At 41.3% G+C, this 27,633-nt stretch overlaps 1 protein-coding gene across 6 annotated transcripts in view; it reads right to left on the bottom strand.

The window, feature by feature from the left end:
* PCSK5 (proprotein convertase subtilisin/kexin type 5) overlaps positions 1–27,633 on the bottom strand; it is a 154,834-nt gene that overhangs the window by 45,312 nt on the left and 81,889 nt on the right. For all 6 annotated transcript variants that reach the window (XM_083403368.1, XM_083403373.1, XM_083403369.1 and 3 more), the window contains exons 6-8: positions 26,535–26,623; positions 20,527–20,699; positions 5,409–5,621 (exon numbers count right to left, since the gene is read on the bottom strand). In XM_083403368.1, the coding sequence (XP_083259494.1) occupies positions 5,409–5,621; positions 20,527–20,699; positions 26,535–26,623 (475 nt within the window). The remainder of the gene's footprint in view (positions 1–5,408; positions 5,622–20,526; positions 20,700–26,534; positions 26,624–27,633) is intronic.

Raw genomic sequence — 27,633 nt, 5'->3', positions numbered from 1 at the left:
TAAAGCGGGATGAGTGCCACAACCCCAGAGTTCGTCACGATTGGGCCTAATGGTCAGGGGTCCCTTTACCTTTACCTTTACCTTACTAGCCCAAGATGTGGTTCTGCGTTAAGAAGAATTCATATGGTGACTCTCCTACTAGCAATAACACTTTAAGAAGTCTTGCTGCATCATCCAGATGCCACCCATCCTCATGGTGCTGCCTGAAACAGATTGCTTTTCCTTACTCCATGGCAGGCTCAACCCTAAGAGGGGAGTCATTTTAAGTCAATGCAAAACAACAAAACCTTAATACAAGTACTCATATTTGCCTTCTGATTAAGTTTCCTTCTATTCAAATTATAAAGGCTAAAAATAAATGTTAAGTGTTTGACAATTATCAGTCATGTCAATAACCATTGCCTTTGAATTCACTATTCAGAAAGACTGGAAAGCAGTGCTGCTTAATTCTTGCAGTAAACATATAGAGAACAGAATCACATGCACTTGTGGTGTTGTTTAAGCCCTCAAACGAGGAACACCTAAGAAACAGAAGCCATTCAAAAAAGAGAAACACACTGTTGCCTTTCAGCGCTTATAGCACATGAAAACTCTGTTGGGTCAGTTTCAGAAATTAGCAGAGAAAGGGAGAGCAGGCCTAGCCTCATGACCAAAGAGAGAAACATGCAACTGGTTTGGGATGCTCAGCTCTAGCAGTTTTCTTCAACCCATTCTAGATGCCAACATCTTACTTTAACTTCTGTAAAAAAAAGCAGGCTTTCATGCAGAATCAGTGTGAATGGGAGCTGTGCGTTTTTGCTTGGTTAGACTCTTCCAAGGTTTTCCTCAGTTCCTCAATTCCCAGGACAGGTGTTGGCTGTTTTCGGATTGCAGCCGTGAGATGGGAAAGCCTGTTTTGTGAGCAGCTTCCACGTGGGCAAGTCCTGGATCCAAGCTGATTCCCCCCCCCCCAGTTGTTTGTTTTAGTAGATTTCATACATGATCTACAGTAGAACTAAAACTGTGGGCAACAACCCTACATACAATCAATCACATTTTTTTGGTTTCAGCTAATTAAAGAGCCCTTTCCTTGGCAAGTATGTCACTATGGAAAATGTTGAAGAAAACGCATTGAGATGTCCCATTTGAGTCAACAGCAGTTAAGATATTTAGATGAAAGTCTAAAGGCTTAACACGATCCTCCCCTCCCCCCTTGTTGAATGGTTGCTGCTAAGATTGCCTTGTCAGGGACAGCTTGTATCCATCTTCAAAAACGAAGAGTGGGACCACCAAGAAGCAAGCAACCTTCAGGAAGAAAAATGATGTTTGAGATTCCAGGACCACTGAAGAACAACCTCATTAATCACAATGTAGAAATGTGAAGTTTGGCAGGGGTAGAAATTTGACATAAAAAGAGGATGAGTGTGTGAAAGATGTCAGTCCATTCAACACGGCAGGGACTGCACTAATTGTCCATCTTTTAACCACAGCTGATTAAACCCGCCTGCTCCATATGCTATCCCATCTCATGTTTGAGCTTGGCAATTATTTTAATGTGCCAGGTAAAATGACTTCAACTGAACTCAAATAACCATTTCATACGACTGGCCCTATATAAATTTACATGACCAAAACAGCATAGTTTCATAGATTTCAGAACAAGTGTAATCTTTCTAATAAATGTGGAAAAAGAAGCCTTACATGCCATTCCTATTGCAGCATTCCTGCAATACTACAATGGTTGTGTGGTTAATGATTTTAGAACCTCTAAATAGTATTATTTGTTTGCTTTGTGAGCAGAACTGGGATTTTGCCCTTCTAAAGGAGGCCTGGCTGTGGCTTACACTCCACAGCTGACAGCCCATCCATCCCCAGGGCCATCTGTTAGCTGGGGCCGGCTGCCTTTCAAAGGACTTTGCAGGCATGGATAACACTGACTATCAGCAAGCACAATCTATGCCTTCACATATCTTTGTTCCCAAGGAGCGGGACTGGGATGGGGTGCCATCAAGAATTGATACGTGACTTCAAATATGTCTAGCCACCCCATTCTAGCCTTGCTGCCAGGCAAGGGATGCTACATCCAATTTAGGATGTATGAATCTCTAAGGGGTTCTGGAGAGGAAGATTGCTGTAGTCTATCAGGCAGTATGATCCTCAGCTAATTCTGCTGCCCCACCCCCCCAGCTTTTGATGTTCAGTTGCACTCTTTAAGGGCCTCATTATGAATTTTCAGGATGAGCAAAGTTTTGTGCTTACCTACACCTATCTAGATGACTAAGTTGCAACACTTTTCTTCAAGTGACTTGCTCTGATATTAGGGAGAAACTGCATTTCTATGCAGCTATTATGAAGGCATGCTATTGGGAAAGGTCAATTATTCAGGTCAAACATAGTTCCCCTTCTGATCACATTATCACTGTTTTTACCTTAAACCTATTACAATAGATTTCATGTTTCTTTCTTGAGCCTGTAATGTTTGTAACATTATTAACCTGTTAAAGGTTTCGAGTTGGTTGTTCCTCAAAGTGAAAATATAACCCTAATGGAATCTTGAAGGAATCATTTATTTCCTATTGTGGCACTTTATGATAGAAGGGCAAACAACATGCTAAACTGATTTTTTTTTTTTTTTGTTAACTGAATCTGAATACGCAATACAGTGGTACCTCGGGTTACATACGCTTCAGGTTACAGACTCCGCTAACCCAGAAATAGTGCTTCAGGTTAAGAACTTTGCTTCAGGATGAGATCAGAAATCGTGCTCCGGCGGCACGGCGGCAGCGGGAGGCCCCATTAGCTAAAGTGGTGCTTCAGGTTAAGAACAGTTTCAGGTTAAGAACGGACCTCTGGAACGAATTAAGTACTTAACCCGAGGTACCACTGTACTTAGTTGATTACCAACAACAGCAACAAGCTTTACACTAGATCAGTACAAGCTGAATAAACCAAGGATTCAGAAACTTTTTGTCAAATCACCTCTTGAACCACCCAAAGAGAATCCAGTCTCTTTTGTAATTCCACCTACCACACAGGAAATGGAAAACCACTGATTACATTTTATAATACATCCTACCTATCCGGATACATCCTATTATGGTATATAGGCCTTACAATCTATGTTATTAGTGAATACACAATTATAAATTTTAGTTTCATAGAACAGGCCAGCACAAATTCCACCCCACCAAAGTTTCCTAGGTGCAAGGCTTACCACTGTGTAAAACTCTGAAATTTGGACCAGCTTAGGCGTAAATGCACATCACTTGATTTCTTATGCATGTATTACTCAGAACTTGAAGACTCTTAGCTGAAGTTTAAAAGTTTTGTTTTTGAGGTGATGTGAGATGCACTGAACTGTAGCATTTGGCCTGTGAAAGACTCATCTCCTCATGTGAGAACTTGCTGTTGCAGGAATCATCACATCAAGTGAGCATCCTTGTGTGAACCAACTCCAACGTGAATGTGGGAAATCTATACATATACCTCACTAATACGTACAGTAAGTATAATTGGTATATTTAAACACATATTATCAGGCTCATGTATGGGAAGCATTTAGCTTATGCAATGTTGAGCTGGATTGTTAGAAAGATATACAAGAAACACAAAGAGACCAAAAAATTTTAAGGCAACTCCTAGGACAGGAGTTGTGTAACTACTGCTTAATGTTGTCAATTTATTTCTTCGTTTTTACTGAAATATTCCAATAATTCCACACACAAGTCCCCTCCCCACAAATATTTCCTTTTGTACACTGATTATGCAATTTCCTCCATGTTTTAATGTTGTTTTCATTCCAATTCCAATATGTCTGTATGTATATATCTGTATAGTCAGACATATTAAACATAATTCATTAATTCTAACATTCAGTCTTTCTGATGAGAAGTTTTCCCCACGACATTGTCTTAACCCAAGCGTCACCCTGTCAAAATTCATTCAGTTCCATCCTGACATATGGACTCAGGATGTAGTAGTAATAATAATTTTGTGAATAAAAACACAAAACTGAGGGTAGCAAAGAGTTATGAGTTTGTGGTGGCTAGGCTGTATACCTGAGCCCTGCTTCTCATTACTGGATCCAGCATGGATTCAATTACTGGAATAGCCAGGCAGCCTAGTAATGGGTCGTTAAGGTAACAAAGGGAGTGGTTCTGTGTCAGAGGATAAATGGGCAGCCCCCACCCCCCGCTGTCTGTTAGTTAGAAAGACAAAAGGCCAAAGTTGAGAACTGAGTTATGTTAGCTAAGAAGATAACAAAAGCTGCAGGCTGGGTTTCCACATTGAGCTCCTCCATCGTAGGCTCAACTTGTACATATGTGTAAATAAACCATATATCACAAAGACACCAGAGTCTTTCCTGTGCCTCATTCTGAAGGAAACATGAATCTCACACCACTGGGAGATTGGGATGGGGGGCAACAATATATTATAATAGCTATTATGGAAGCACTTGCTATGAGAAAGCCTGAATATGCATTACACCCCACATGGGACTCTCAGCAAGGCAACCAACACTTTTAGCTGTACTATTATTAAATGAATTTAAATACACAAATTACTCTAAGTATGGTGTGTTAGAGATTCAGATGGTATGTATCAGAAAGCCTTACCTACTAACTTACCTATTCTCAGGAATCATGTTTCCAAAAAAACAACAACCCAGGAACTGGAAAACATCAGTATTGCACAAGAGGAGGAGGATATAAAATATCTTACCATGAACCAAAGGACCCACAACAAGATGATGAGAAATTTCATCAGAGGAATGTTATTTACTGGGGAACTGAATAATCTGTTTTCCTATTATTATTATTATTATTATTATTATTATTATTATTATTATTATATATCAATGAGTCGAAGGAAGTAAGCCACACACAGATACGTTAAAAAAAGTAGATAAGAATAGAAATATTACTGGAATGATGAATTACCTCAGAATTTGTCTTTAAATTAATCATTTGAAAACAGCAAAATTTCCAGGAGAGATGGTTAATATCCCAGATTACTAGAAGAAATGATAGACAATATTTTGAAAAACAGCTGATCTTAATTCCTTATTAGTAAGTAGCAAGAGACTGAAAAGGAGAAAATGCTGGGACAAATTTTTAAGGATGATGGAAAAATAGTAAAAGAACTGAACAGGATTTTTTCCTTCAATAGGATGATGTTTTTGTTTCGTTTTGTTTATTTGACTTTTGTGCAAACCAGTTTTTGCTTGTTTGTGCAAACCAATTTTTGCTTGCACAAAGTGGTTGAGAAATATAAGTGATTTTCTACTCCTTTGAATGTGCCTGGTGTTCTGAGCAAAATTTTCTAGCTCAAAAAATATATTCATCTGCATAAAGCCTTAGCTGATATACTTTCCTTTCCCACAAGATGAGTTACAAACATGCTTTGATAGTGTTGAAAATATTACATACTATTTTCCTGTCATAGGATTCTCCACTGCTGTAAGTTGTGGCAAGTGTAGAGGCACATTCTTCCAGATACCAAGGTTTCCGCCCACTTTCAGCTGTGCTGCTGATGGAGATCGTGTAGATGCTATTGGTGTAGCCATCACAGGAACAATGGTCCTTACTCCTTCCACCATTTCCAGAAGCCCAAACATAAATGGAACCCAAGCTGTTTCGGCCCTATTTGAAATAAGTAGGGAAAGGGTAGTTAATGCAATTTAGTAAGCATGTAAGTATCCCTTATTTGTTCTCTTTTTTTGGGGGGGGGGGTGCTATTTACAGCACAATCCCATACCTTTCTCCCCATAAACAAGTCCCACTGAGTTAAATGAGTTCCTCCCACATACGTGGGGTCAGGATAGAATATTCCCTGAAACCAATATATAGCTTGATGACCACTGCAGCCCACTCTCTTCCCCCCAGAATAACTGGCCTGGAGGAGCGCCAAGCAAAGGGTGGGAGACTGCCTACTTTTAAGCCCCTGAACTGGCCCAGACACAATGGAACAAATATTTCTGGTTTAAAATCTAATTTACATCTTAATTGCTATTGAGCATTCATATAGGATTTGCAGTGTACCTTTATTATCTCTCAGAGCATAAAATTCCAAGATATCTGTGCATCTTTACTTGCTGGGTTTCTTGTCCTCTTATTTTTTATTTCTCAAATTTACAAGAATTAGAGAAGACCAGAATTTTTGTCTTCTCATAATTTATTGAGAGTTTATTGGTTTCACAATAGGAAACCAGGGAGAACAGAAGACATTTCAGAGCTATTGTCATCAGTGATAATAAGGCCATTTCATTTGCATACAGTAACAGTGGGACCGGGATTTGATTGATTTTGGGGGCATGTGATTCTGTTTTTTGAACATGCTCTGGAAGATCTGATAAAAATAAATTAAAAAGAAAAGGGGCAAGAATACACCCTTGTTTTACATCTTTTGTATTAGGAATGTCGAAACTGAGGTGACCTTTGGCACTGTGTTTGATCTGGCAGATGTTAAAGGGATATAAATTCTGTATTAAGATCAGCAAGTGTTGATTGTTTCCTAACTCTACAAGCTTCTTCCACAATAACTGATTCAAAGGCACCGTGAAAATCTGTGAAAACTGAATAAATCTTAGACTTGTTTTGAAGTCTATATTTTTCAACCAAATGTGTAAGTATGAGACAATGGTCTAAGATAGAGCAGCCTTTGGAAAAACCTATTTGTTCTTTTCCCTGGTAAGTTTAGATTTTTCATCCAGGTAAGTAATTTAAGTAAATGGCACTATTTAGCAGGAAGGAACTCCTATGAAAATCCTTGTTATTACATATTTTTCATGGCTGTTTATTTGTATATATCTTACAATTTTATATATGGATGTTTTATGATGGCTTATATTTGCAATGCCTCATAAAGGTTTAGTGAAGGAAGGAAGTATTTTGATATGCTTTGGCTACTTACTCTGACTGTATACAATTTCTTCCATGGAAACCAATGGAATAAGCTAGTTTCAACTAACTTTAGCTGGACTGAGGTTTCTGTATATGAGGTACACATTGCAATTCAATTAGAACTATAGAAAACACATACTATTCCCAATTCATCATTCAAATCTGAGCATTTGTATCTTCCATGTGAATGTGGAATTATTTTAATTCACAGCTCTCTGCTATGATCTGTTTTTCAACTCACTGATCTCTTTCAAGGAACGATTAAAAATCTTTGCTATTTCTAAAGAAAGACCACTTCTTACATTCTGATCTCATACTAATTACCATCTATAATTTCTCTCCACAAATGTATCGTTTAAAAATTAAAGACTTGAAAAATAACCTTTTAAAAAACCAAAGGTTTGGATTCTATTGTCTTTGCTATCTGTGTGGTTAATTTCCTCTCTTTGGATTACAAAATTATTAGTACCAAATTGCCTGCTGTTGCCCACAGCTTCTCCTGTTCTAATCTCTCCAGGTCACTGATTCTGTCTTCCTGTATATTTCCTACCATTTAAGATTTAGTTTTCTTTCTCCCAGCCAATTTGGTCACTGTTGAACTGACTAAAGAAAGAAGGGAAGGGGGGGAAAGTAAAGAAAGACTCATTAACTAACTTCAGTTCACATTCAGCATACCTGTCAGTCAGAGAAATGTGATGGTGCTGATTTAGGCAAGAGTTTATTAATTTTATTTTAGGTGATGTGATGAAAACCAAATACTTAAAGTCAACACTGTATAACTCTCAGCTACATTTTTCTTCCATCAACAGGCTATTAACACAGTGAGACATTTTCCATGATTGACTGGTGCTAATTTTCACTGGCCTTGAATGCAAGTTTGGAGGGAATGAACTGTTATCTACAGGCAAATCTGGAAGCACATCTTGCCATGTCAAATCCCAAAATATAATCTCTTTGATATAAAGTGTTTCTTATTGTATTTGGTATTATTCTGCTCTGCAGAGTTGAGATAATTTTTCTTTTAGCCTAATTGGCTGGGAATTATACCACTTTTTGGTTCCTTCCAGAAATACTGGTAATGAGTTTTGCTAGTTAAGCAGTTTATATCCTGTTTCCGCCACAATTTTCAAATGCTAAGAACCCTGATACAACCAACAAGAATCTATTGGTGAAACTGAAGGGAAAGAGGATCTTAAGACACTCATATGTTGTATAGAGCCCGGAATGTACATTAGGTTTTCCCCTGTCTCCCCAGTCTCTATTCCAGCACAAAGTCAGCTTAATGGTTTCTGGTTCATAGTAAATTGTGTTGCCACAGCTATTTATTGGCTGGTATCTATAGTCACAGAAGACAAGCTTTTGCAAGCTTCATAAATTTATTTAAAAGAAATGGTATGAATGTATCTGAATCAGGTTGCTATTTTCTTGCTTTTAATAGAGGGGAAAATGAGAAAGGTGCCAAGTTAAAAAACAAAAATATTGTCCAGGATTTTAAGGAGCACTTTTATTCTAAACTGTTGTAGAGGACGGATTTTAAATGCATAAATTGGCATGAATATGCTGAAGTATCATAACAGGCTATGTAGTAACTCAGAATTTTGCTTTTCTTTAGAATAACAGCCAGAACAGCTTCAAGCTATTCCCCAAAGAGCTATAATTAGTATTTAACAGTGCAAACATAAGAAAACAAAAGCTGCTGCTGGCTGGAATCTGAAATCGGAACCTGTGGAATGCAAGACATTTTACTTTCCCAAACACAATAAAGTCAGCAACATAACCACATATTGTGTATTTTCACTCTGGCTAACAGTTCAAGCTGTTAGTATAAGTAGTAGCCTAGCTTTCCTCCTCAAAAGAGAAGTATTTCTGGACATTTTTGTCACTAGATAGATGCTCTGAGATCTTGAAAACAACCTTATATTCACATTTGGTTGTATTAAATATCTTCAACGTAGATTGTGATAAAGATTGTGATAAAGGGTGATAATTTGCTTAAGTCACAGAGCAGACCCACTGAATAATTTCAGTGGGTCTACTCTGTGACTTAGTTGGATAACACCCAAATGTCTCCAAATGTCAGAGAGGCAATACACTTATTTATTTTCAAAGTCCAACAAACTCATACACCCTGAATCAGAATCCCCTTCTGCTCTATGCGAGTTTGGGCAAGTAGAAAATTAATTTTATGAAATGGTACCTGACCCCTTTAATTAATATATATACTGTATCTCAAAATCAGATTTTTAGGGTTAAATTAGACATGACTGAAATTGCACACAGCTCTCCCCCCCCCCCCCGCTCCTGACATTTTTAAAACCAAAAGCAACAGTGAAGGCAGCATATTTAAGTGGAATAATGGTGGCAAGCTGCTTAACTCCTTTCTCACGGGCTGCTTTACCTCCTGCACATAGCTGCCTTTCTACCCAGGGGGGAAAGAGACAGATACAAAATCTATTATGGAAAGGGGGAAAACAATTTGGGACTATGACTAGGTATGTGTGACTTTTAATTATGGAATATGTGACATGCTGCTTTATGCTTTAACAACAATACTATGCATTTATTGTTAATAATTTCATTTATAGACCACCCTTCATTCAAAAACCAGAATAATTATGTACAAGTAGCAGCACTAATACTAAATTCAATATATCTGTCTATTATGCAAATGCCAGGGTTAAGGGATAAAGACCATGCAGCCTCTCCACAAACCCCTTCTGTTTTGCATGCAAATCCACACACAAACACACACACCCCACCTGCCTTAAACAAAGTTTGGGCTTACATCAGTACTCTTATTGCCTGTGCTCATTATTAGCTAGGATTCATAGTTAATAAAGGATTTGAAACCAGTTTCAAATCTCTTTTCAAGACAACTTTAAAAACTCCATGGCTTCAGTGCCAGCCCAGGATATGTTGCTTCCTGAGGCAAAGGACATAAGGGTGCTGCCCTCCATTTCATGCACAGAAGTTAACTGGACTTACTCCAACACTGGCAATGGAGTAGCATTCACCACCACACCTGAAGCAACATGATAGTCTAGTGACCAGGACGGGCTGCGAAGCGTGTACAGCTTTGTTGTTCTCCAGAGGGCAGTGGTCTGGGTTTACCCCCAAGGCTCTGGTGCCCGAAATGGTCATCCCCCTCTGCCTGATGTTAGGCTTGGCTTCCAGTTCATGATGGCGCTCATGCAATTTTAAAGTATGGTCAATAAATACCTAATTTATGGAAACTGAAGTTGATGGAAAGTGACTTACTCAAGGTCACACTGTAAGTCTGTGGCCTAAAATCTTTCCGTATACAACAAGCACTTCTGCATGAATCGAATGTATCATAAATACACAATAAACCATACAAGAACTGTGCAAACGATAGCATTACAGTGGTACCTTGGTTTACGAACTCAATCCGTTCCGGAAGTCCATTCTTAAACCAAAACCGTTCTTAAACCGAGGCGCTCTTTCCCTAATGAGGTCTCCCGCCACCGGTGCACTTACACCATTCGGAATCCATTCTTAGACCAAGCTAAAGTTCTCAAAACGGGACACTATTTCCGGTTTTGTGGAGTTTGTAAACCGAATCGTTCTTAAAATGGACTGTTCTTTAACCGAGGTACCACTGTACCTTAATCATTTTGAACACTACAGTACATTCCATGAATTCTTCTGTGATGGAATCAACTGATACATGCCCCAGGCAGAATCCACTGTGCTGCAGTATTTAGAATGTAAATAACCAGGGTTAAAATCCCCATTTGGCCATGACTGCCTCTTGGGCAAACCTACCTCACAGGGTTGTTGTGTGAGGGGGGAAATCATGGTATGCCATCCTGAGCTTTTTAGAGAAAAGCAATAAATAAATAATAATAAATGTATAAATGCTCAAATGTGTGCTTAAAGGTAAAGGGACCCCTGACCATTAGGTAAAGTCGTGCCCGACTCTGGGGTTGCAACTCTCATCTCGCTTTATTGGTCGAGGGTGCCGGCGTACAGCTTCTGGGTCATATGGCCAGCATGACTAAGCCGCTTCTGGCGAACCAGAGCAGCGCACGGAAATGCCGTTTACCTTCCCACTGGAGCGGTACCTATTTATCTACTTGCACTCTGACGTGCTTTCGAACTGCTAGGTGGCCAGGAGCAGGGACCGAGCAATGGAAGCTCACCCCGTCGCGGGGATTCGAACCGCTGACCTTCTGATCGGCAAGTCCTAGGCTCTGAGGTTTAACCCACAGCGCCACCTGCGTCCCAATCAAATGTGTGCATACCTATATATAAAAACCATATTTATCTCTTCAAGAATGTGCTTGTATACACACAACTCCCAGTTTGTGTGTGTTCAAATTGTGCTCAACTGTGCCCATGTGCACTTTTTCAGCACTGAAAGGAGGCAGGGCAGAACGGGATGGAATGGAAGTGGCTGACACCAGTGGCAGCCAGGAACAGACCCCTCATGTAAGCAGGGATTCCACTGTACACTTACTTCAGTTTTATGTTAATTCATTTAATGTCATTTATCAAAAGCTTCTAAGACAGTGAACTGAAATTTTACATTTAAACTGGAGAACCTGTATCTTGAACATGGAGTAATTGAACATGAGAGCAGTATAGAAATGGACAGAGTGGCTGATTCATCTACTTTTTCTCCACTGTCTGTGTCTCTCCATAATATGCCAATGACAAGATGAGCAGGCAATAGAAGTAATTAAAAAGCTGCCTCCTGTGATATCACACAGTGATTTTGAGATTGTAGAAGGTACAGAAATGGAAGGGGGACAAAAGAAACAACAACAATTCAGCTGTGCAGAATATGTGAACTGACAAAAATAAGGTGGGTGGGTATTATTACTTCTGTATAGAAAACAATATAAAGGGAAACGCAGTATTGTAATATTTCACTGAACATTCTTTGGTCATCCTTAAGACGGCCCAATGAAAGGGTTTAGAAAAATGCACAATATTTTTCTTGCAAATCCCATGCCTATAGGTTTCATGGGGAAATAAAGGAAGCTTATTTCATGGAAGGCAACCAATGCCAACACTAAAAGCAACAACATACAATTTACTTTGGAAGCAGGACTAAGTACACTTAGTTGGAAAATGTCCATAACATCCAGTACTTAGGACCACAGCCTACTGAGCAGTTAGAATTCATAAAATACAATTGTTACCCTTTAGACTGATGCTTTGGATTCTTGTTTCTATTAAAAAACAACTTATTTCTGAATAATTAAAAATCCTTCCTCCGCCTTCAGAAGATTGACAGTTGTTTTGTGATTGTAAGAGCGCCTTCTGTTCCTATCAACACTTTGAACACACACTCCAATGCCAAAGTTGGTGAAGCGAGAGAGATGAAAGGGGGCAGTGATGATGAGAGGGGAGGCACCAAGCAGAGTTCTCACAAGAGACTCAGCAGCACAACATCTGATCATTAATGTCCATCAAACATTTTGGCTCTCATCCAGCTCACGTAAGAGAATGGTGTATTGGGAACAAGAAGGAGGCCACTGTGCCGACCCAGGCAAAAAGCCAAGGTGTCTGATTTAGGTTTCAGAGCCTGTCCTCCCATTCTCCATTACATTAAGAGTGATATGCTATGCTAGAGCTGTGCAGTACTTCATGAGTATGCAGATCTAGCTAGCCCTGCTAAGTATGCAGCTTGTACAGCATTATCATTGGCTAGCTAAATAATTTAAAAACCTATTCCACAAAAATAGCTTTAATTTTCTAAAAACCTGACGTTTTGGCTTTGGCTAGAGTTTCTGTAAATGCAATGTCAAAATAACATAATATTTCTAAAACAATGCTAGGTAAAATCGTATCCATGAATTAGTAGTGGTCCACTGTAAGATGTACTTTGACTCTTTGAACTGATTTCCAACTCTGAGATGATTTCAGTGAAGGCCACACTCTGCAGGCCATGGTCCTATTGAAAATCAACACACCCACCTGAGTAATTGTGATAGGGTTAGGACTGACTGCCCACCAGACCATAGGTATGAAAACAGAACTGCTAACTTGTGCGCAACCTGAAGAGGAAAAGCAACAGCTGGGTGCAGCGTAAGTGCCATCTCCTTGAAGAACACCCCACAAGCCAAGTGCCTCTCCTTGCTCTCTGCTTGGAGGTTCCGCAAGTGTTAACAGCTGCAATACAGCTGCCAATTCCTAGAGCGGAAGGGAAGGTCGGTGAGAGGGGAGTTTCTGTTTTCCCGTTTCCTAGCTCTGCCTCTGTTACTGGAGAAGAGAAGTGTAGGTGAAATCAGAGAAGTCAGTGAGCCCCGGCTAAGGAGCGCAGAACCACCAGCTCTTTTATGGAACACCAACAGCCTGAGAGAGGCGTTGGAACAGCCTCACACCCACCAAGGGTAGGAAAAATAGGGAAGCCCAGGCTCCATCAGATAATATTTTGTGTCAATATTTTCCTTGCAGGAAAGGTGGTATATAAGTGCAATGAATAAACAACAGATTAAGGAGGCCAGAGCAGCAGGTGCGGAGGGTGGGGGGGGAGAGATAAGGTGAGGGAGAGGGGAGATTCAGTACCCCCCCTTCTACATGCACCTTCAACTCTGCTCCCTTCTTTATATGCAGACAGTGCAGACATATGAAAAGAAATCTGTCTGTTCCCACCATGTCTAGGTGGGCACCCCTAAACAAGGATATGTGATTCAGAGCTCTGTCGTTGTGATATCATGCATCACTGTCAGCATTTGCAAAAGGATCCTCAGTCCTCTGTGAGGTTTTTTCCATAGCAATGGTTTAAAAAAAATGTATATTGGGGAATATTTTCTACAAATACCTAAAGCATACAGAAGTTTATCCACTATGAACAGTGGCGTAGCGTGGGTTGTCAGCACCTGGGGCTAGGCAAGTAATTTGCGCACCCCCCCCGCTGCCCTGTCCCTCCCCCAGATAGTCCCTCGCTCTCTCTCCGCACTGCACCGCACGTCTGGCACCCTCCCCTCCACAGTGGGCGGCGACCCGGCGGCTCGGATCGGATTCGCACAGCCAGCACTGCAGTGAGAGAGAGTGAGTGAGCCAGGTAGGGGCAGAGAGCTGCGAGTGCGAGCGCCCCCCCCCCAGATGTTGTACCCGGTGCGGCCAGCCCCCCCGCAACCCCCACGCTACGCCACTGACTATGAACATTATAAATAGCTCAGAGCCCTATTAACAATGCAGCACAACAAAAGCAGTTAAGATAATAGTTACTCACAAGTTGGCTGGGAAGAATTAACACTCCCACAAGTACCGGCACTTCAAATGCAGCCAGTGAATCAAAAGCATTTCAGTGCAGGAATCTGCAGCTGTCCCACGTGGGGGTGGAACTGCAACCTTTGCGTTATCAGCACCAGGCTCTAATCAACTGAGCTATCCATGTAAATGGTTTTAAGGTCTTTAATGCTGTTTTTAATAGGGTTATACTTATTAAACTGGTTTTCAATATTTATATTTATTGCATGTTTTCAATGGTATCTGTTTAATTTATGTTGTGAAGTGTCTTGGATCCTGAAAGAGTTCCGTTGATTACTCTGACCTTTCTTAGACGCTGCACACTGGGCATTTTGAGAAGTATCAGCTCTCTTTTACACTGAATATGTTCTGGTCTTTGGGTGGCCAAAATTAGGTCATATAGTTGCAGCTCAACCCACCAGGCATCTGGTTCATGGTATTTTATAGGTAATTACATTTGACTTTATGATATCAGAATGTCCTCACAATGAGCATCAGTCATGGACAATCAGCACACTTTGTGTGGAAGTGCTTCACAAATATGATGCATTAAAATGCAGAAGTGAAATCCTAATTTTTCTAAAAATCACAGAGCATGAAGTTTAAGACTCAGCAAACTAAAGAAAGTTATTTTTCTTTTGAATATCACAGCAGTAGGGTATAAAGGGACAAGCTGGTGTTCCCCCCTAACTCGTAATAATTTTTATCATACCTATTTTTGTTTATTCTGGATCTTACTTATATCCTCAATACTGGATTCATAGAAATGTAGAGTTGGAAGGGACCCCGAGGGTCATCTAGTCCAACCCCTCTGCAACGCAGGAATCTTTCACTCAAGGTAGGGCTTGAACCCACAACCCTGAGATCAAAGAGTCTCCTACTGTACTGACTGAGCTATACTGCAGCTTCAGCTCCTGTCAGCCCCAGCCAGGCCAAGGGTCAAGGCTGATGGGAGATGCAGTCCTGTGACATTTAGAGGCCCACAGGTTCCCCACCAATGCTTTGCATGGCTAGGCACTCAAGCAAGAGAAGTTATCACAGTGCAAGGAAACATTCTGGCCAGGCAAAGGACTTGTGGAGGGTGTGGAGCAGGGCTTTTGTGGGATGTGTCCTGGAGAAGATACAGAGCTGACAGAGAATCCTGAGAGGGTTGGCCACATTTGGCCCCAGGCCTCAGCTTCCAGAGCAGTTTTACAGATAAATGAAAAACAATAGATGGCATAAAAGGAAATGAGCGCTCTCCACATCAGAGGGCGCCCTTTGTGTGCCCATGCGCAGCAGCACCGATCCTATGTGACTCCTGGCAGAGCACTCCTGGACTGCTTCCCCAAGTCGCAAACCTTGAGGTTCCTGCCAAACCTCAGTTCAAAGAACCAATTGCGACTGGGGAGGCGTAGCCAGGGGAGCAGGCCAAGTAAGGCTTGGGTCCGCTCTTTAAGCATAAAAGCGGGTGGAGCCTACATGGGAGATCTCAGTCTCCTACCTCCCTTCATTTAGGCCTTTTATTGCAGGTGAACCTCTTCTTTACAGGTATGCAGGCACTGCTATGGCCTTAGGATGGTTGCTGTTGAAGGACCGGGAAGGAATTTCCCTGCATTGGCAGGTTTCGCCTTCCTCATAGCAAAACATCATAACTTTGGCGGTTATAGGCTTTGGGCAGAATCCTTTAGTCTACTTTCCCTAAATGGGGGGGGGGGTGAAGCGGTGACACACGCCCCCCCCCTGCAGCGGCGATCCCAGCGTTCCCCGTTAAAGGGGTTGTTTTGAGGGGAGTCACTGGCCATATGCTGAAAGGTTGTCAGTGCACTCCCCTGTGTTGTGGTGAAATGGGGGGGGGGACCCCTTCTGCTTCAACATACGTCTTCCAGAGCCAGCCCAATCCCCAGGCAGATTGGTTAACCCTGATGTGCCCCAGATTCCCCAGCTGGAGTCTGGAAGGGATGAACGTCCAATGCCTAAGCCAAGGTCTTCCTACATCTGAAAGTTTAATAAAGTTGTGGTCAATGTTTATCCCATAACACGTTGTCATGAGCCATTATTCCACCTGGGTGTCGCCTGGGGTCGGAGGGTCTCCGCCTGGGCACAAAAAGGGAATAGGAAGGAAGGAGGAAAGTAACAAGCTAGCCATGTATGATTTTTTTTAAAAAATCATGGTGGCCATTGTGAGTGCTGCGATATTACAAAAAGTGCTTTTCAGGGTGAGATCATGGCATGGGTCACGTGACTCGCCCAGGAATGCAGCATGGAAGACACGCAGCCCAGTTATTGACCTGAAAAAGTTGGGTAGTATTCTATAGCCACAGTTGCATAGGAGCTTTTAATATATGTTTCTTCACAGAACCAACCAGAACTGGGTTTTTTTCCTGGATGCTTTACAACTTTACCTTTGACAACAAAGTACTTTTTGCTCACAGAGTAAAAACGTGGAGTCTTCCATGTTCAAACTCCCCGGCATTGCAGTTTCCTGGCTATTTTCTCTTTATGAGGTATGCTACCGCTTCTGCGAATGCAAACAGCTAATTAAAGTTTACTTCCTACTTTTCTTTATGAAAACCTCAAGGCAAGGAAAATGTAAATAAAAGGAAATAGAGCTCTTTTGAAAGACAAGAACCATGTCTCTTGGGCACAGAAAATCTACTGACTTGAGCTGTCATCATAATTTATTGGGTCCTGTTTAAACATACAGATGATACAAACAGGAGAATTCTGTTGCAAGGCTTCTGTTGCAGAAAACATTGACTTAGCTCTGCGGCTGGCAATAGGTCAGTTAGTACATAACTGACCATGTCCAATGGAGATTTTAAAAAAATAGGTGTAAATGTTTAGAGCAGTACTTATATCTTGATAAAAGCATTGTGGGCGCCAGCACAAACTGGCTGCCATGTGCAGCAACAACAGAAGAAGTGATGGCGCTCCACACTAGAGAGTACTCTCACGAAAACAACATTGTGGCTATTAGGCACAAATTGGTAGCCACGGGACATGGAAAAGGAAGAACATAAAAGCAAAAAAAAAAAAAAAAAAAAAAGGGGGGGGGGGAATTCTACAATTTCCCTTGGGATCTTTCCCAAAACACCATCAAATCAAAGAATACATCAGTCTCCATGGACTGACCTGTAAAAATCACAGATCCAGAATTATACAGCAGAAAAAGGCACACAATTTTTGTTTCAGTGGGCTCAGCTCCTCTCAAGAGCACCAGGGAAGGTCTTGCTGGACACCCATTGAGGACACTGGGATTAGAAGGGCTCTCCTGCCTCCTAACAGTGGTGGTGAGAAATTTCTAGTCATGAATGGTGGGGGTGGCAGCACCAGGTATGGCCCCAGCGCAAGGGCAAGACCTGGAAGGAAATGTGGTGGTTCCTTCTCAGACCTGCTATACATAAAGAATGAGTAATGAAGTAACAATGAATGAATAATAAAACAATGGACGCATTAATATATCCATGCATTAATGCTTCATCCAAATTGCATCATTTCTGGAAAGATTTCTAAAGTTCAGGATGGAAAGAGCAGTAAAAGGACTGAAGCTGAGAAGGTCTGTATCTGAGTCAGTGCCTGAAAGGGAGACTCCCTAAGGACCTAATGGACGACACAATGAATTTCATAATGGAAGGCAGGTGGAATATACATCTGTGAAATAAATACAACACATATCTTTATAGTTGTGGACAATAGTTCAAGTGATGGAGGTTATTATGTATCATTTGGTGTTTGTTAAGATTTGTGATGATTTTAGCATACACACTTTGACAAAGCTCTATGAAGTATTCAGAGATGATTCTCTGTTTGTATGTAGTTGTTTTATCTTTGTTTTAAATAAGATTAAGAGGGGGAAAAGCAGTTGATCAATTGATGAGTATGGAAATGGAGATAAGTTTAAAATTTGAATTTATAGTGCAGTCCTGCGTAAGGGGTAAATGTGCCCAGAATTGCAGTCTAAACCCCAAACCCACTTATACACATTTACCTGGGAGCTATTGAACTCAGTTTGGCTTCCTTCTGAGTATTCATGTAGTGTGTCAATACTGTACAAGTTTTTTTGATGCGGGTGGCGCTGTGGGTTAAACCACAGAGCCTAGGACTTGCTGATCAGAAGGTTGGTGGTTCGAATCCCCGCGACAGGGTGATTCGGTCCCTGCTCCTGCCAACCTAGCAGTTCAAAAGCACATCAAAGTGCAAGTAGATAAATAGGTACCACTCCGGCAGGAAGGTAAATGGGTTCCGTGTGCTGCTCTGGTTCACTGAAAGTGGCTTAGTCATGCTGGCCACATGACCCGGAAGCTGTACGCCGGCTCCCTCGGCCAATAAAGCGAGATGAGCGGCGCAACCCCAGAGTCGGTCACAACTGGACCTAATGGTTAGGGGACCCTTTACCTTTACTGTATGAGTTTAATTTTTTAATATACAAATAAATTATAAAAAAATAATATTTTTAGAAAACACTGCTCCTGGCTCCTTTTAAAATCCAAGTACTATAATCCAACTGGCAGAATTTAAAGGAACATGAAGCCCAATTCATATGGCATGTTTTTCCAAAGATACAGTGAAAAGGGAGTTGAATTAGTCAGTTTAAGGTAGATGGAACAAAAAGAGAAGTGCTTACTTGGCCAGAAAATGAATTGAAAAGATCTTTAAGAGACTTGCATTCCAAGACCATGCAGAGTTAGTTGTGCATTAGCCCGTTGGTTTCAACAGGAATAGCAAAGGCCTCAATAAATATGTGTTGGGATACGTACTTTAGCATTATAGATTATGTTTGGCTGGGTGAGTTATGTGGAACTGGGAACCTCCAGATGTTGTTGGACTAAATATTCTAACATCCCTGTATACTGGCAATGTTGGCTGTGGTTGACTGGAGTTGGAGTCTTCTAACATCTTGAGGGCCAAAAGTTCCCACCACATTTCTTTTATATGATAAATGTGTTGAATGTTAAATTGTAAAATCCATTAAAAATTTATAAATACAGTATATATAAAGTTCCCCACCACTGGCTTAAATAATGAACTTCCACAGTAACAATTCCATTTGCTGTAGAGTCATGAAGGAAAATGGTACCTGTTGAATCTTTGCCTGAAATGCAGATTTCAAAAAGCATAGGATTGGTCCCCCCAAAAACACAGGATTCTCAAAATTTAAAAACTTAACTAACTTAACTTGCTTTCTGCTCTTTTGAACAGAAGATACAATGATTTCAGATTGCTGCAACAAAGGGAGCTTGCAATCTCTGTGGCTTTAAAATATAAACATGATGTTGAAATTCAGCAAGTTAATCACTTCAAATCTTGGTTACTCCATTCATTTGAGTTTGCAAATGTATGAATAGAGAGCATTATTGTTTTGAAACACTACAATGAAAGGGAGCCCCCAGCCCTTCTGGTTTTATCTGAGATTTTATATCCATTTGTTTTTACTTCTATCCTTCATGCCCCACATGTAAGCCCTTTCAAGTACTACGCACATGAAGGTCGTCATAGAATTACTGAGGAGCAGGGCTGTGACCCTGGCATCAAGTATGCTTCTCTGCCCCAGGGATAGCCACATATTGGCACAGATGTCTATGGGAAGGGAGCCTATGTGTGTAGCCTTCAACACTATCAGAATTTGATTACAGAGTCCCAGTCATGAGGAAGCCTTTATACAAGCAGCTACTCATGTAAAGCCTCCCTTGAAATGTTCATGCCAATGTTCGGATGTTCAGGACACATGCCTAACGCTAGGACATGGGCAACCATGCAGCCAGTCACAGTAAGATGACCCCTTAATGAATACTATTTGTGAAGGTAGCTATGGAAGATTCTGAAATTAAGATTAGAAATTAAGTGTTTCTCTAGAAATCTATGGAGACTGTAGTCCTTAGCAGGTAGGACAGAGGAGGCCACAGAGTGAGAGCCTGCTGTTTGGCTCGCATGCTACCGCGCATGCTGCGTCTTTCAGAATGAAAGGAAATCTGCTGAGATACACTCAGGCCCGCAGTGTGGCTTGAACAAGAGACATCAGACCTTCTGTCCTCCAAAATGATTCTGCCAGAGGAACATGGAGGACCCAATCTCTGACAAGCAAGCTGCTGAATATTTTTAATTGCAGGAACTTCTCCCAACACTGGATTATTTTGAACAAGGTCACTCTCATTTCCTATGATGCCAAGCTGCCTGGGCATGCTCAGAGGCCTCTAGTTTCTGGAATGCTGACTATGTAATCAGTGTGCAATTCATTTGTACTTCATAATGTCTGGATTTTTCAGTAATTAGTTCAGGAAAATTATGGAACAGAACCAATGGATTCCTCCTACCCCTGGTTTCAGCAAAACCTGGTACCATGAAATGTACCACATTATCTATTTTCCATTATCTTACTATATTACTTTATTTTTCTTCTTTTCCAAATGCACAAATAGAGGATGTGTGTGTACAAACATACCGTTCTGACGCCATTCTCAAAGGCCTGGCGCGTTAAAGAAGCAGGTCCATCAACTGTCTTCCCATCATCATCAGGACCCCAGCTAGCACTGTAGATGTGTATGTGCTGGGGATTGAGGCTAAGTGATTTTGCTTCTACCATGTCTGTAACATCACCATCTAGCATCCGTACTCCTTGAAAAGAAAAATGGCAAATTGTATGACAATGGACATATTGAAGCACATTGGTGGGGGGGAAATGGTTGGTGTTTTTAACTGACTCAAACATACTTTTGGCCAAAAAGCTTCGTTATTGTTCGTATTTCATGTTCTGCTTGACAATGTGTTTTTTTATTTTATTAATGAACAAAATAAACCAAAGATAAATAGCATTTGAGCATTTTTATGCTCAAATGAAGTCTTTGGATTACTTGTTTTCACAGGATCCAATCTATTTAATGTTTTTTAAATGGCCATTTTCAAACAAAACACATTTTTTAAAAAATAAAAAAAGGGTTTTTCCAGAAAGTAATGGTGTGGAAACAAATTATAATACATTTTTAATTGGCCTCAGTTCACGATGAACATGCCAATCACCCATCTGAAAGGAAGGATAAGTGGGGTGGGGAAGCCAGCACACGGTGCCCCTAAGTTCCTTTGAGCTGCTTGCGAAAGAGACTGTTCAAGGGCGGGGGGGGGGGGGCTGGGAGCTGCTGTTTACCTGAGTCCTGGATCACTAGAATGCCTTCTGGCAGTGTCTACAGCACTTCCCTCTAGGTAACTACTGTTACCTCCACCATTTCACCCCACTGCCGTTCAAATCCCACTTGGAGAGCTAAACCAGGTAGAGTGTGGAATTATTTCTCTGTGGCAGAACCTGGAAAAGCTCTCTTGGTGGTGACACAAATGCTATATTCTCAATCTCAGCAGGGCACACTCAGGCCTTGGCACAAAGACCGTTGGTGGGGAAAGAAGCAGGGATAGTAGTGGCAGTGAGAAGTAGGCCTGTTGAGTTCCACCTCACGGTGTGAGGTTTTGTTTCCTCTTATGTACATGCATCTTATGTATGTGTACATAGGGCCAAGTCCAGATTTTCTATTTCTCTCTCCTCTCACTTTCATTTCATATTGGTGCCCTGCTTTTCCTTGCAAAACGAAGCCCAAAGCAACTAACAACAACAATCTAAAGCAAATGTGATTAATATCAAAATATGAATAATTCTTTAACAATAAAAATTTACAATTATCTTTTTTTTGGGGGGGAGGTCTCTCTGCAGTGTCTCCCCATGACCTGCCTCACTGTCACCAAGGTATTGCTGGTGTTTTCCCCCTTTCCTCCACCAGACAGAGGGCAGGCAGTGCCCACGACACCATTGCTTGCTACGGCCAGTCACCCTCCACACCCTAGGCAGGTGGGTGATGATGGCAGATGCTAGGAGCCACCGCAGCAGCTGCCACCCAGAGGAAGGGAGAAAGCAAGTGAACAGCACTTAGCTGTCATTGCCGCTCACTAGGACTGGAGCAGCAGCTACCACTTGCTTCCTTACCCTCCATCTATGGACAGACATTACTGTTCACTCGCCTGCTTGGGCAGGCTAGTTAATATCACCAGCTGCTGCCTGTAGTATAGGCAACACTGTTGGTGGCATGGCCAGCACAGGGGAAAGAAGGCAGCAAGGGTGGCACCAATCCTTCCAAGCAGCCCAAGGCTAGGGGGCTGCCCCACAATGACAACTCCTGACACCAGCCTTGTGAGGATGTTTGTTCTGTTTGCTGTCTGTTTCCTTTCATGTACCTGTGTCTATTGTTCACAGACCCTATCCATGTTTACTCAGAAGTAAGTCCCGCTATGTTCAAGCCTAACTATGCCTAACTGAGCTTGATTCATTCTTAGCTTGATTCATTCTTGAAGCATAGATAGATATAAGGTGAATTCCACTGAGGCCCTTATTTGAGTGATGTCACCTGATGAAGTGTGTTCAGAAAAGAAGTGGCCTATGGTGTGGTATGTTTTGCTGGTATTGTATTACATTGTGTTGTTATTATTGTATGCCACCCTGGGATTGCCAGTTTAGAAGAGTGTTAGAAATATATATTTACTATATGGGAAGGTTTTTTACCATATGGTTTCTTGACCTTATTTATTATTGCTACAACTATTTATTAAACTTGTTAGTCACTTGCTACACAAAAGGTTTCCAACCAACTAACCACATATTTAACCACCTATTTCTTCTTCTATGCCTCTCTCCAAAAAGGGATGTGGAGCAGAGTCTCAGTTGCAGATTCACATCAGGAGAGGCATTCCATGTTTATTAACAAACACATGGCTCTTCGCAGCCTCTTCATTACACTCTGTGTAATGTCTTCACTCCATAGCAAAACTAATCAGTAACCAAGGATAAGGTAACAGCAACCAATAATTCAAGAACAGACCTCTCTGTATTGCTGCAATTTAGCATACACTTCAGAAATGGGCACCTCCTCCACATTTATATATACCCACAGAATTCCAGTTTCTTTATCTTTGAGGCATTTATTTATTTACTAAATATATCCCTTGCCTTTTTATCTATAAAGGGGATGTAAGACTGCTCACAATACTTAAAATACAATACAATAAATCACATAAGAGTAATCACTAGATCAAAGGCGTAAGCTAAAGCATCAGCAGAAGAATAAAAGTGCCAGACCAGCCAGCCATTATCTAGCTCATATGCTTGCCTAAACAGCCCTGACACCTAAAAGCAGGCAGGGAAGGAGCTAGGGATGCCTCCTGGAGCAACACAGTCCAAAGGCTGTGTAGGTGTCACTTCCAAAAAGGCCTTTTCCTCTGGACTTTGGGCAGTGATGGGCCACAGAGCAAAACCCTGGCCTAGGAACTTAGCAGGCAGGTGGAGGATGGCATTTGACACTGGAGATACTGCACACTTATTTACATAGAGAAGCAGATGGGGAGGCTTGGAGAACCATACATGAATCCAATTCATTGCTTATATAAAACATGCCTTCATTCAAAGAGGGCATCATATTTGGATCTAATATGAGCTGAGGACTCTCAATATTATTTTCTAAAATGCAGTTTCTATTATCCTGCCAGAGCAGAGATTCAACTTAAACCAGACAGCATACCATGTCTTGACAACCTGCAAGTTATAAATGTTTCTATTTATAAACCAAATTAGCATCTTTTAATTATAAAACATAACAGCTTTGTTCCCATCTTTGCTATGAATTAGCTTGAGTGTTTATTCAGTTCTTAACCCAAGCCTGGCTGTTCTATTGAAAAAGCCCCCCCCCCCTTTTCTAATTGATTCGAAACAAAACTGCTCATGCTTTGCGAGATCACACTTGTCCAAATACTGATCTCACTGTGAAATTTACTTCATGAAAAAGAACAAACATTAATTCAGGTCGCAATCTTTTATCTTAAGGATGTAAATAATCAGAGCAAGCAAGTTATGAATATAGGAAGCTGCCTGCTGCTGAGTCACACCATTGGTCTGCACTGTCTGGCCTGGCAGCGGCAGGCCAAGGACCCAAGAAAAATTCCTTCCAAGCATTCAGCCTAGAAAAACTTTAAGTGGAGATGCAGGAAAACGATGCTGGCAAATCATGTGCACTTTGGAGAAGTAGTTGCTATAGTTTGCCTACAGTTTGACGCTATTTAACTGGATTGCCTGGCACAATCCTGTTGGTCTTTTCAGCACAAGGTGAATATTTTTCTGTTCACTTGGGCCTTTTAAATAACACATAAACCTCTTATATTAAGTTTTAAATTGTGTCTTGAATTAATATGTTATAGTGTTATTGTGCTGTACATTTTTTTCCTCTCCTTTGTGAGCTTCCTGGAGATCTTCAGTTATGGGCTGTTATATAAACAGAGTAAATAAAATAACTGTAGCCTCTGATAATATTTTATTAATTGCTATTTTTTAAGGTGCAAAAAATTCTTCATTGAATATTTCAAATAGTTATACCCTGACGGACAATCTCCAACATACTGTTTGTTTTTCCAATAACAGACCATTCTTCAAAACATTTTGGGTTTCTGGTGACAGGAAAATCTTAATTGTCTATCAGCCAGTTAAGCTTGAGACAGTGAAATCTGGTTCTGGCAACATCAAGCACAAGTTTGTTCACAGGTTTTAACAGATTATTGTTATTCATAAAATGGGTTGCATTCAACATTTGTCATACCTACTGAAATTTATAGATTTGAGTAATGTAGGTCCATTAATTTCAATGGGTCTACTCAATATAGAACTTAGCTAGATAACAACAATGCTATTTTCTTCCTTCAGTATTAGCTGAAATACTAAGATTAAAGTGGCATTATTGAGCCGAATAATGAAAGGGGGGAAAAACCACCTGAAAATGTTGAAATAAAGAATTTCACTTAACATTACTGACTTTAAGCCAAGAACGGTAGGCTGGTACTATAAATTACAGAAGATGTGCAGCTACTACAAAAAAGAACAAGTCTGTATATCCTATTCCCCTGTAACATAAAAAAACTCATGAAGATGCGATTCCATGCTCCTGTTTCACTTCACTGACTGTTGCTTATGAAACTGAGGGAGCTTAGGGTGTGATAACAACTTGCAACACAATGTTGTATCCTTGGGAATTATAGGAGAAACAGGATCACTATTTTTAATGGCAGCCAGGCATGTCCCATAACATTGACTTTTAGGCCCACTTAAGTAACAGAAATTCTGGTAACTATCTGGACAGACTATCTAAATTTGTTCACCATAATTCAGGAATTGTCCTCTAACTGAGATTCAGCCTAGCAAATAACAAATAATTTAAATTCCACTGTAACTTCAGAAACAGCAACAAACCAACAATCTAGCTGTTAAAACATTTGAATGGACTAGGGCTGTAAAAAACAACACAGGCAAACATTAATCCAGTTCTCATGTACGTAATGCTAAGCCAAACCATTACTTAGCCATGAGTGGATGGTATGGCAGCAGCAAGATCAAAGGCGGAGTAGGTCCATCCTTCATTCAGGGAAACTGGACATATGCTCATTCGTGCTAAGCCATAGATAGGGTGATTTCGTATGTGTGGATTGAACCCACGTACTAGCAGAAACGGCCTCACTGGGCCATGTCAGCAATCCATCTAGCCAAAGAAATAATTTCCAACAATATCTGGTAGCATCAAATGATATATTATAACAACATTATCATAGGTTTTGCATTTGAGATGTGCTTCTGGAGACAGTGCCCCTGACCAAGAGTAGCCCATCCCGTTTGGCCACCTGTGCCCCCACCATGGCCACCACTGCCACTGCACCCCACCTCTCATCGAACGCGGTGGGAGCCGGAGGGCTCCTCAAAACTTTGCCGCTCGGTTTCTCTCCCTACCCTCTGCCCGGGGGGAGAGTGGAGTGGCCACATGGGGCAAAGGAATGCTTTGGCTCCTGCTGAACTTGGCAGGATCTGGGGCACTCCTCAAAGCTTTGCTGCTTGGCTTCTCCATCTGGGGGCAGGGAAATGAGCAGCAACGCCACATGTCGGAACACACCCCTCATTGACAGTAGAAGCAGTGGAGCGGGCACAGTGCCACCTCTCGCACTTCTGCTGCCTGAGGTGGGTGCTTGACCCTGCCTCATGGCCCCTGAGGATGTATTTCCCCCCATCCAAAATACACCTTGAACAAATCTCATGCCTAGCTAGGGACGTCATGTCCCGTTTCACCACTTGAGATGAAGCAGGAAGTGCTGCCCTGCCACTGCTGCCTGCACCGCCCTCTCCACCACCTCCACTGACAGCATTGGCATTGATTTCAGGTGAGTTTTCTCACACACCGCTAAATCTCACCCAAAATTGGTGGGGCAGGTGGGGTGCCGCCCTGAGGGCTTCCACTGCCTGAGGCAGCAGCCTTATCCCATCGATCGGCTGCACTGTGTCTAGCTTTAGAGTGTTTTCTCTCCCTCGTCTGGCTTATTTCTGAGCAAGCATGCTTATGATTCTGCTCTTAGGTTTTTACATTAATCATAGACAACAGTTACACTTACCTCCAATTCTGGCATTATATGCAATTCCAACTATACAGTGTGAATTGTTTGCACTAGCTGCTACTTCTCCAGCACAACGGGTTCCATGCCTATAGGAACAGACAGATATTTTAATATAAGTACTATTAACTACTAAGAGAGAGATTGTCTGTATTTAATACCTTTGATTGTGTTCATCTTCAGCGGCTATGTGTAAGATACCCCAGTCTGAAACATGCACTATATATATATATATATATATATATATATATATATATATACACCACCATGTATGTTTAGAATTCATTTAAACTTTTGCTTCAGGCACTGCTGCTTAGTCATAATCCTTATCTTTCAAATGATGTCAAACCTAATAACCAAAACTATGATTTTGCTTTTAATCAACATATTTAGACAAGTGCAGTTCGAACACAGCATGTTGTAAGAACATATGGAATTGATATCAAACTTTAAAAAGTATCACACATCTTAAGCAGATGCTTTTAGGACACCATCATTATAAATTTTTAAAAGCACTTCAATCTATAATAAATACGGCTATGAACACTTCCGTGCCCCTTGGTCTTACTTGCAGGCTCCTCCTTTTCAACCCACTGGCTTCTTATGGGCAGGGAAGTACCACTGTGCAGAGTTCCAAAGTCACCCTTTCATTTCAACAGAGACTATGTAAAAGTACTTCTTCCTGTGTGCATCAAAGTGCACCTGTGGCCCTGAACAGGAACTCTTCAAAATAACTACTGCTGAATTGTCAATCTCCCCTTCTTGGACAAGGTTCTTAAGTGGAAGATCAAAGACCAGATCTAGGCGCATTTGGAGGAAACTGTTTTCTGGATCCATTGCAATTGAGGTTTAGGTCCGATTTTGGCCCAGAAACTGCTTTGATCACCCTGTATCTCATGCCTCTCTCAAGAGAGACACAGGGGAAATATGTTCATTCTACTCGATCTCTCTGTGGCTTTCAATGCCATCAGCCATGGTATCTTTCTGGAGCAGCTGCCCGAGTTAAGGATGGGTGGCACAGCTTTGCAGTGGTTCTGGTCCTATTTGGATGGCAATTTCCAGAGGCCGGTGCTTGGGGAGTGCTCTTAATATGAGTTTC

This window comes from Podarcis tiliguerta (genome assembly GCF_965153285.1).
Source record: "Podarcis tiliguerta genome assembly, chromosome: 11".
Lineage (NCBI taxonomy): Eukaryota > Metazoa > Chordata > Lepidosauria > Squamata > Lacertidae > Podarcis > Podarcis tiliguerta.
Note: the sequence above shows the minus strand (reverse complement) of the source record. Positions and strands in the feature narration are given on the sequence as shown.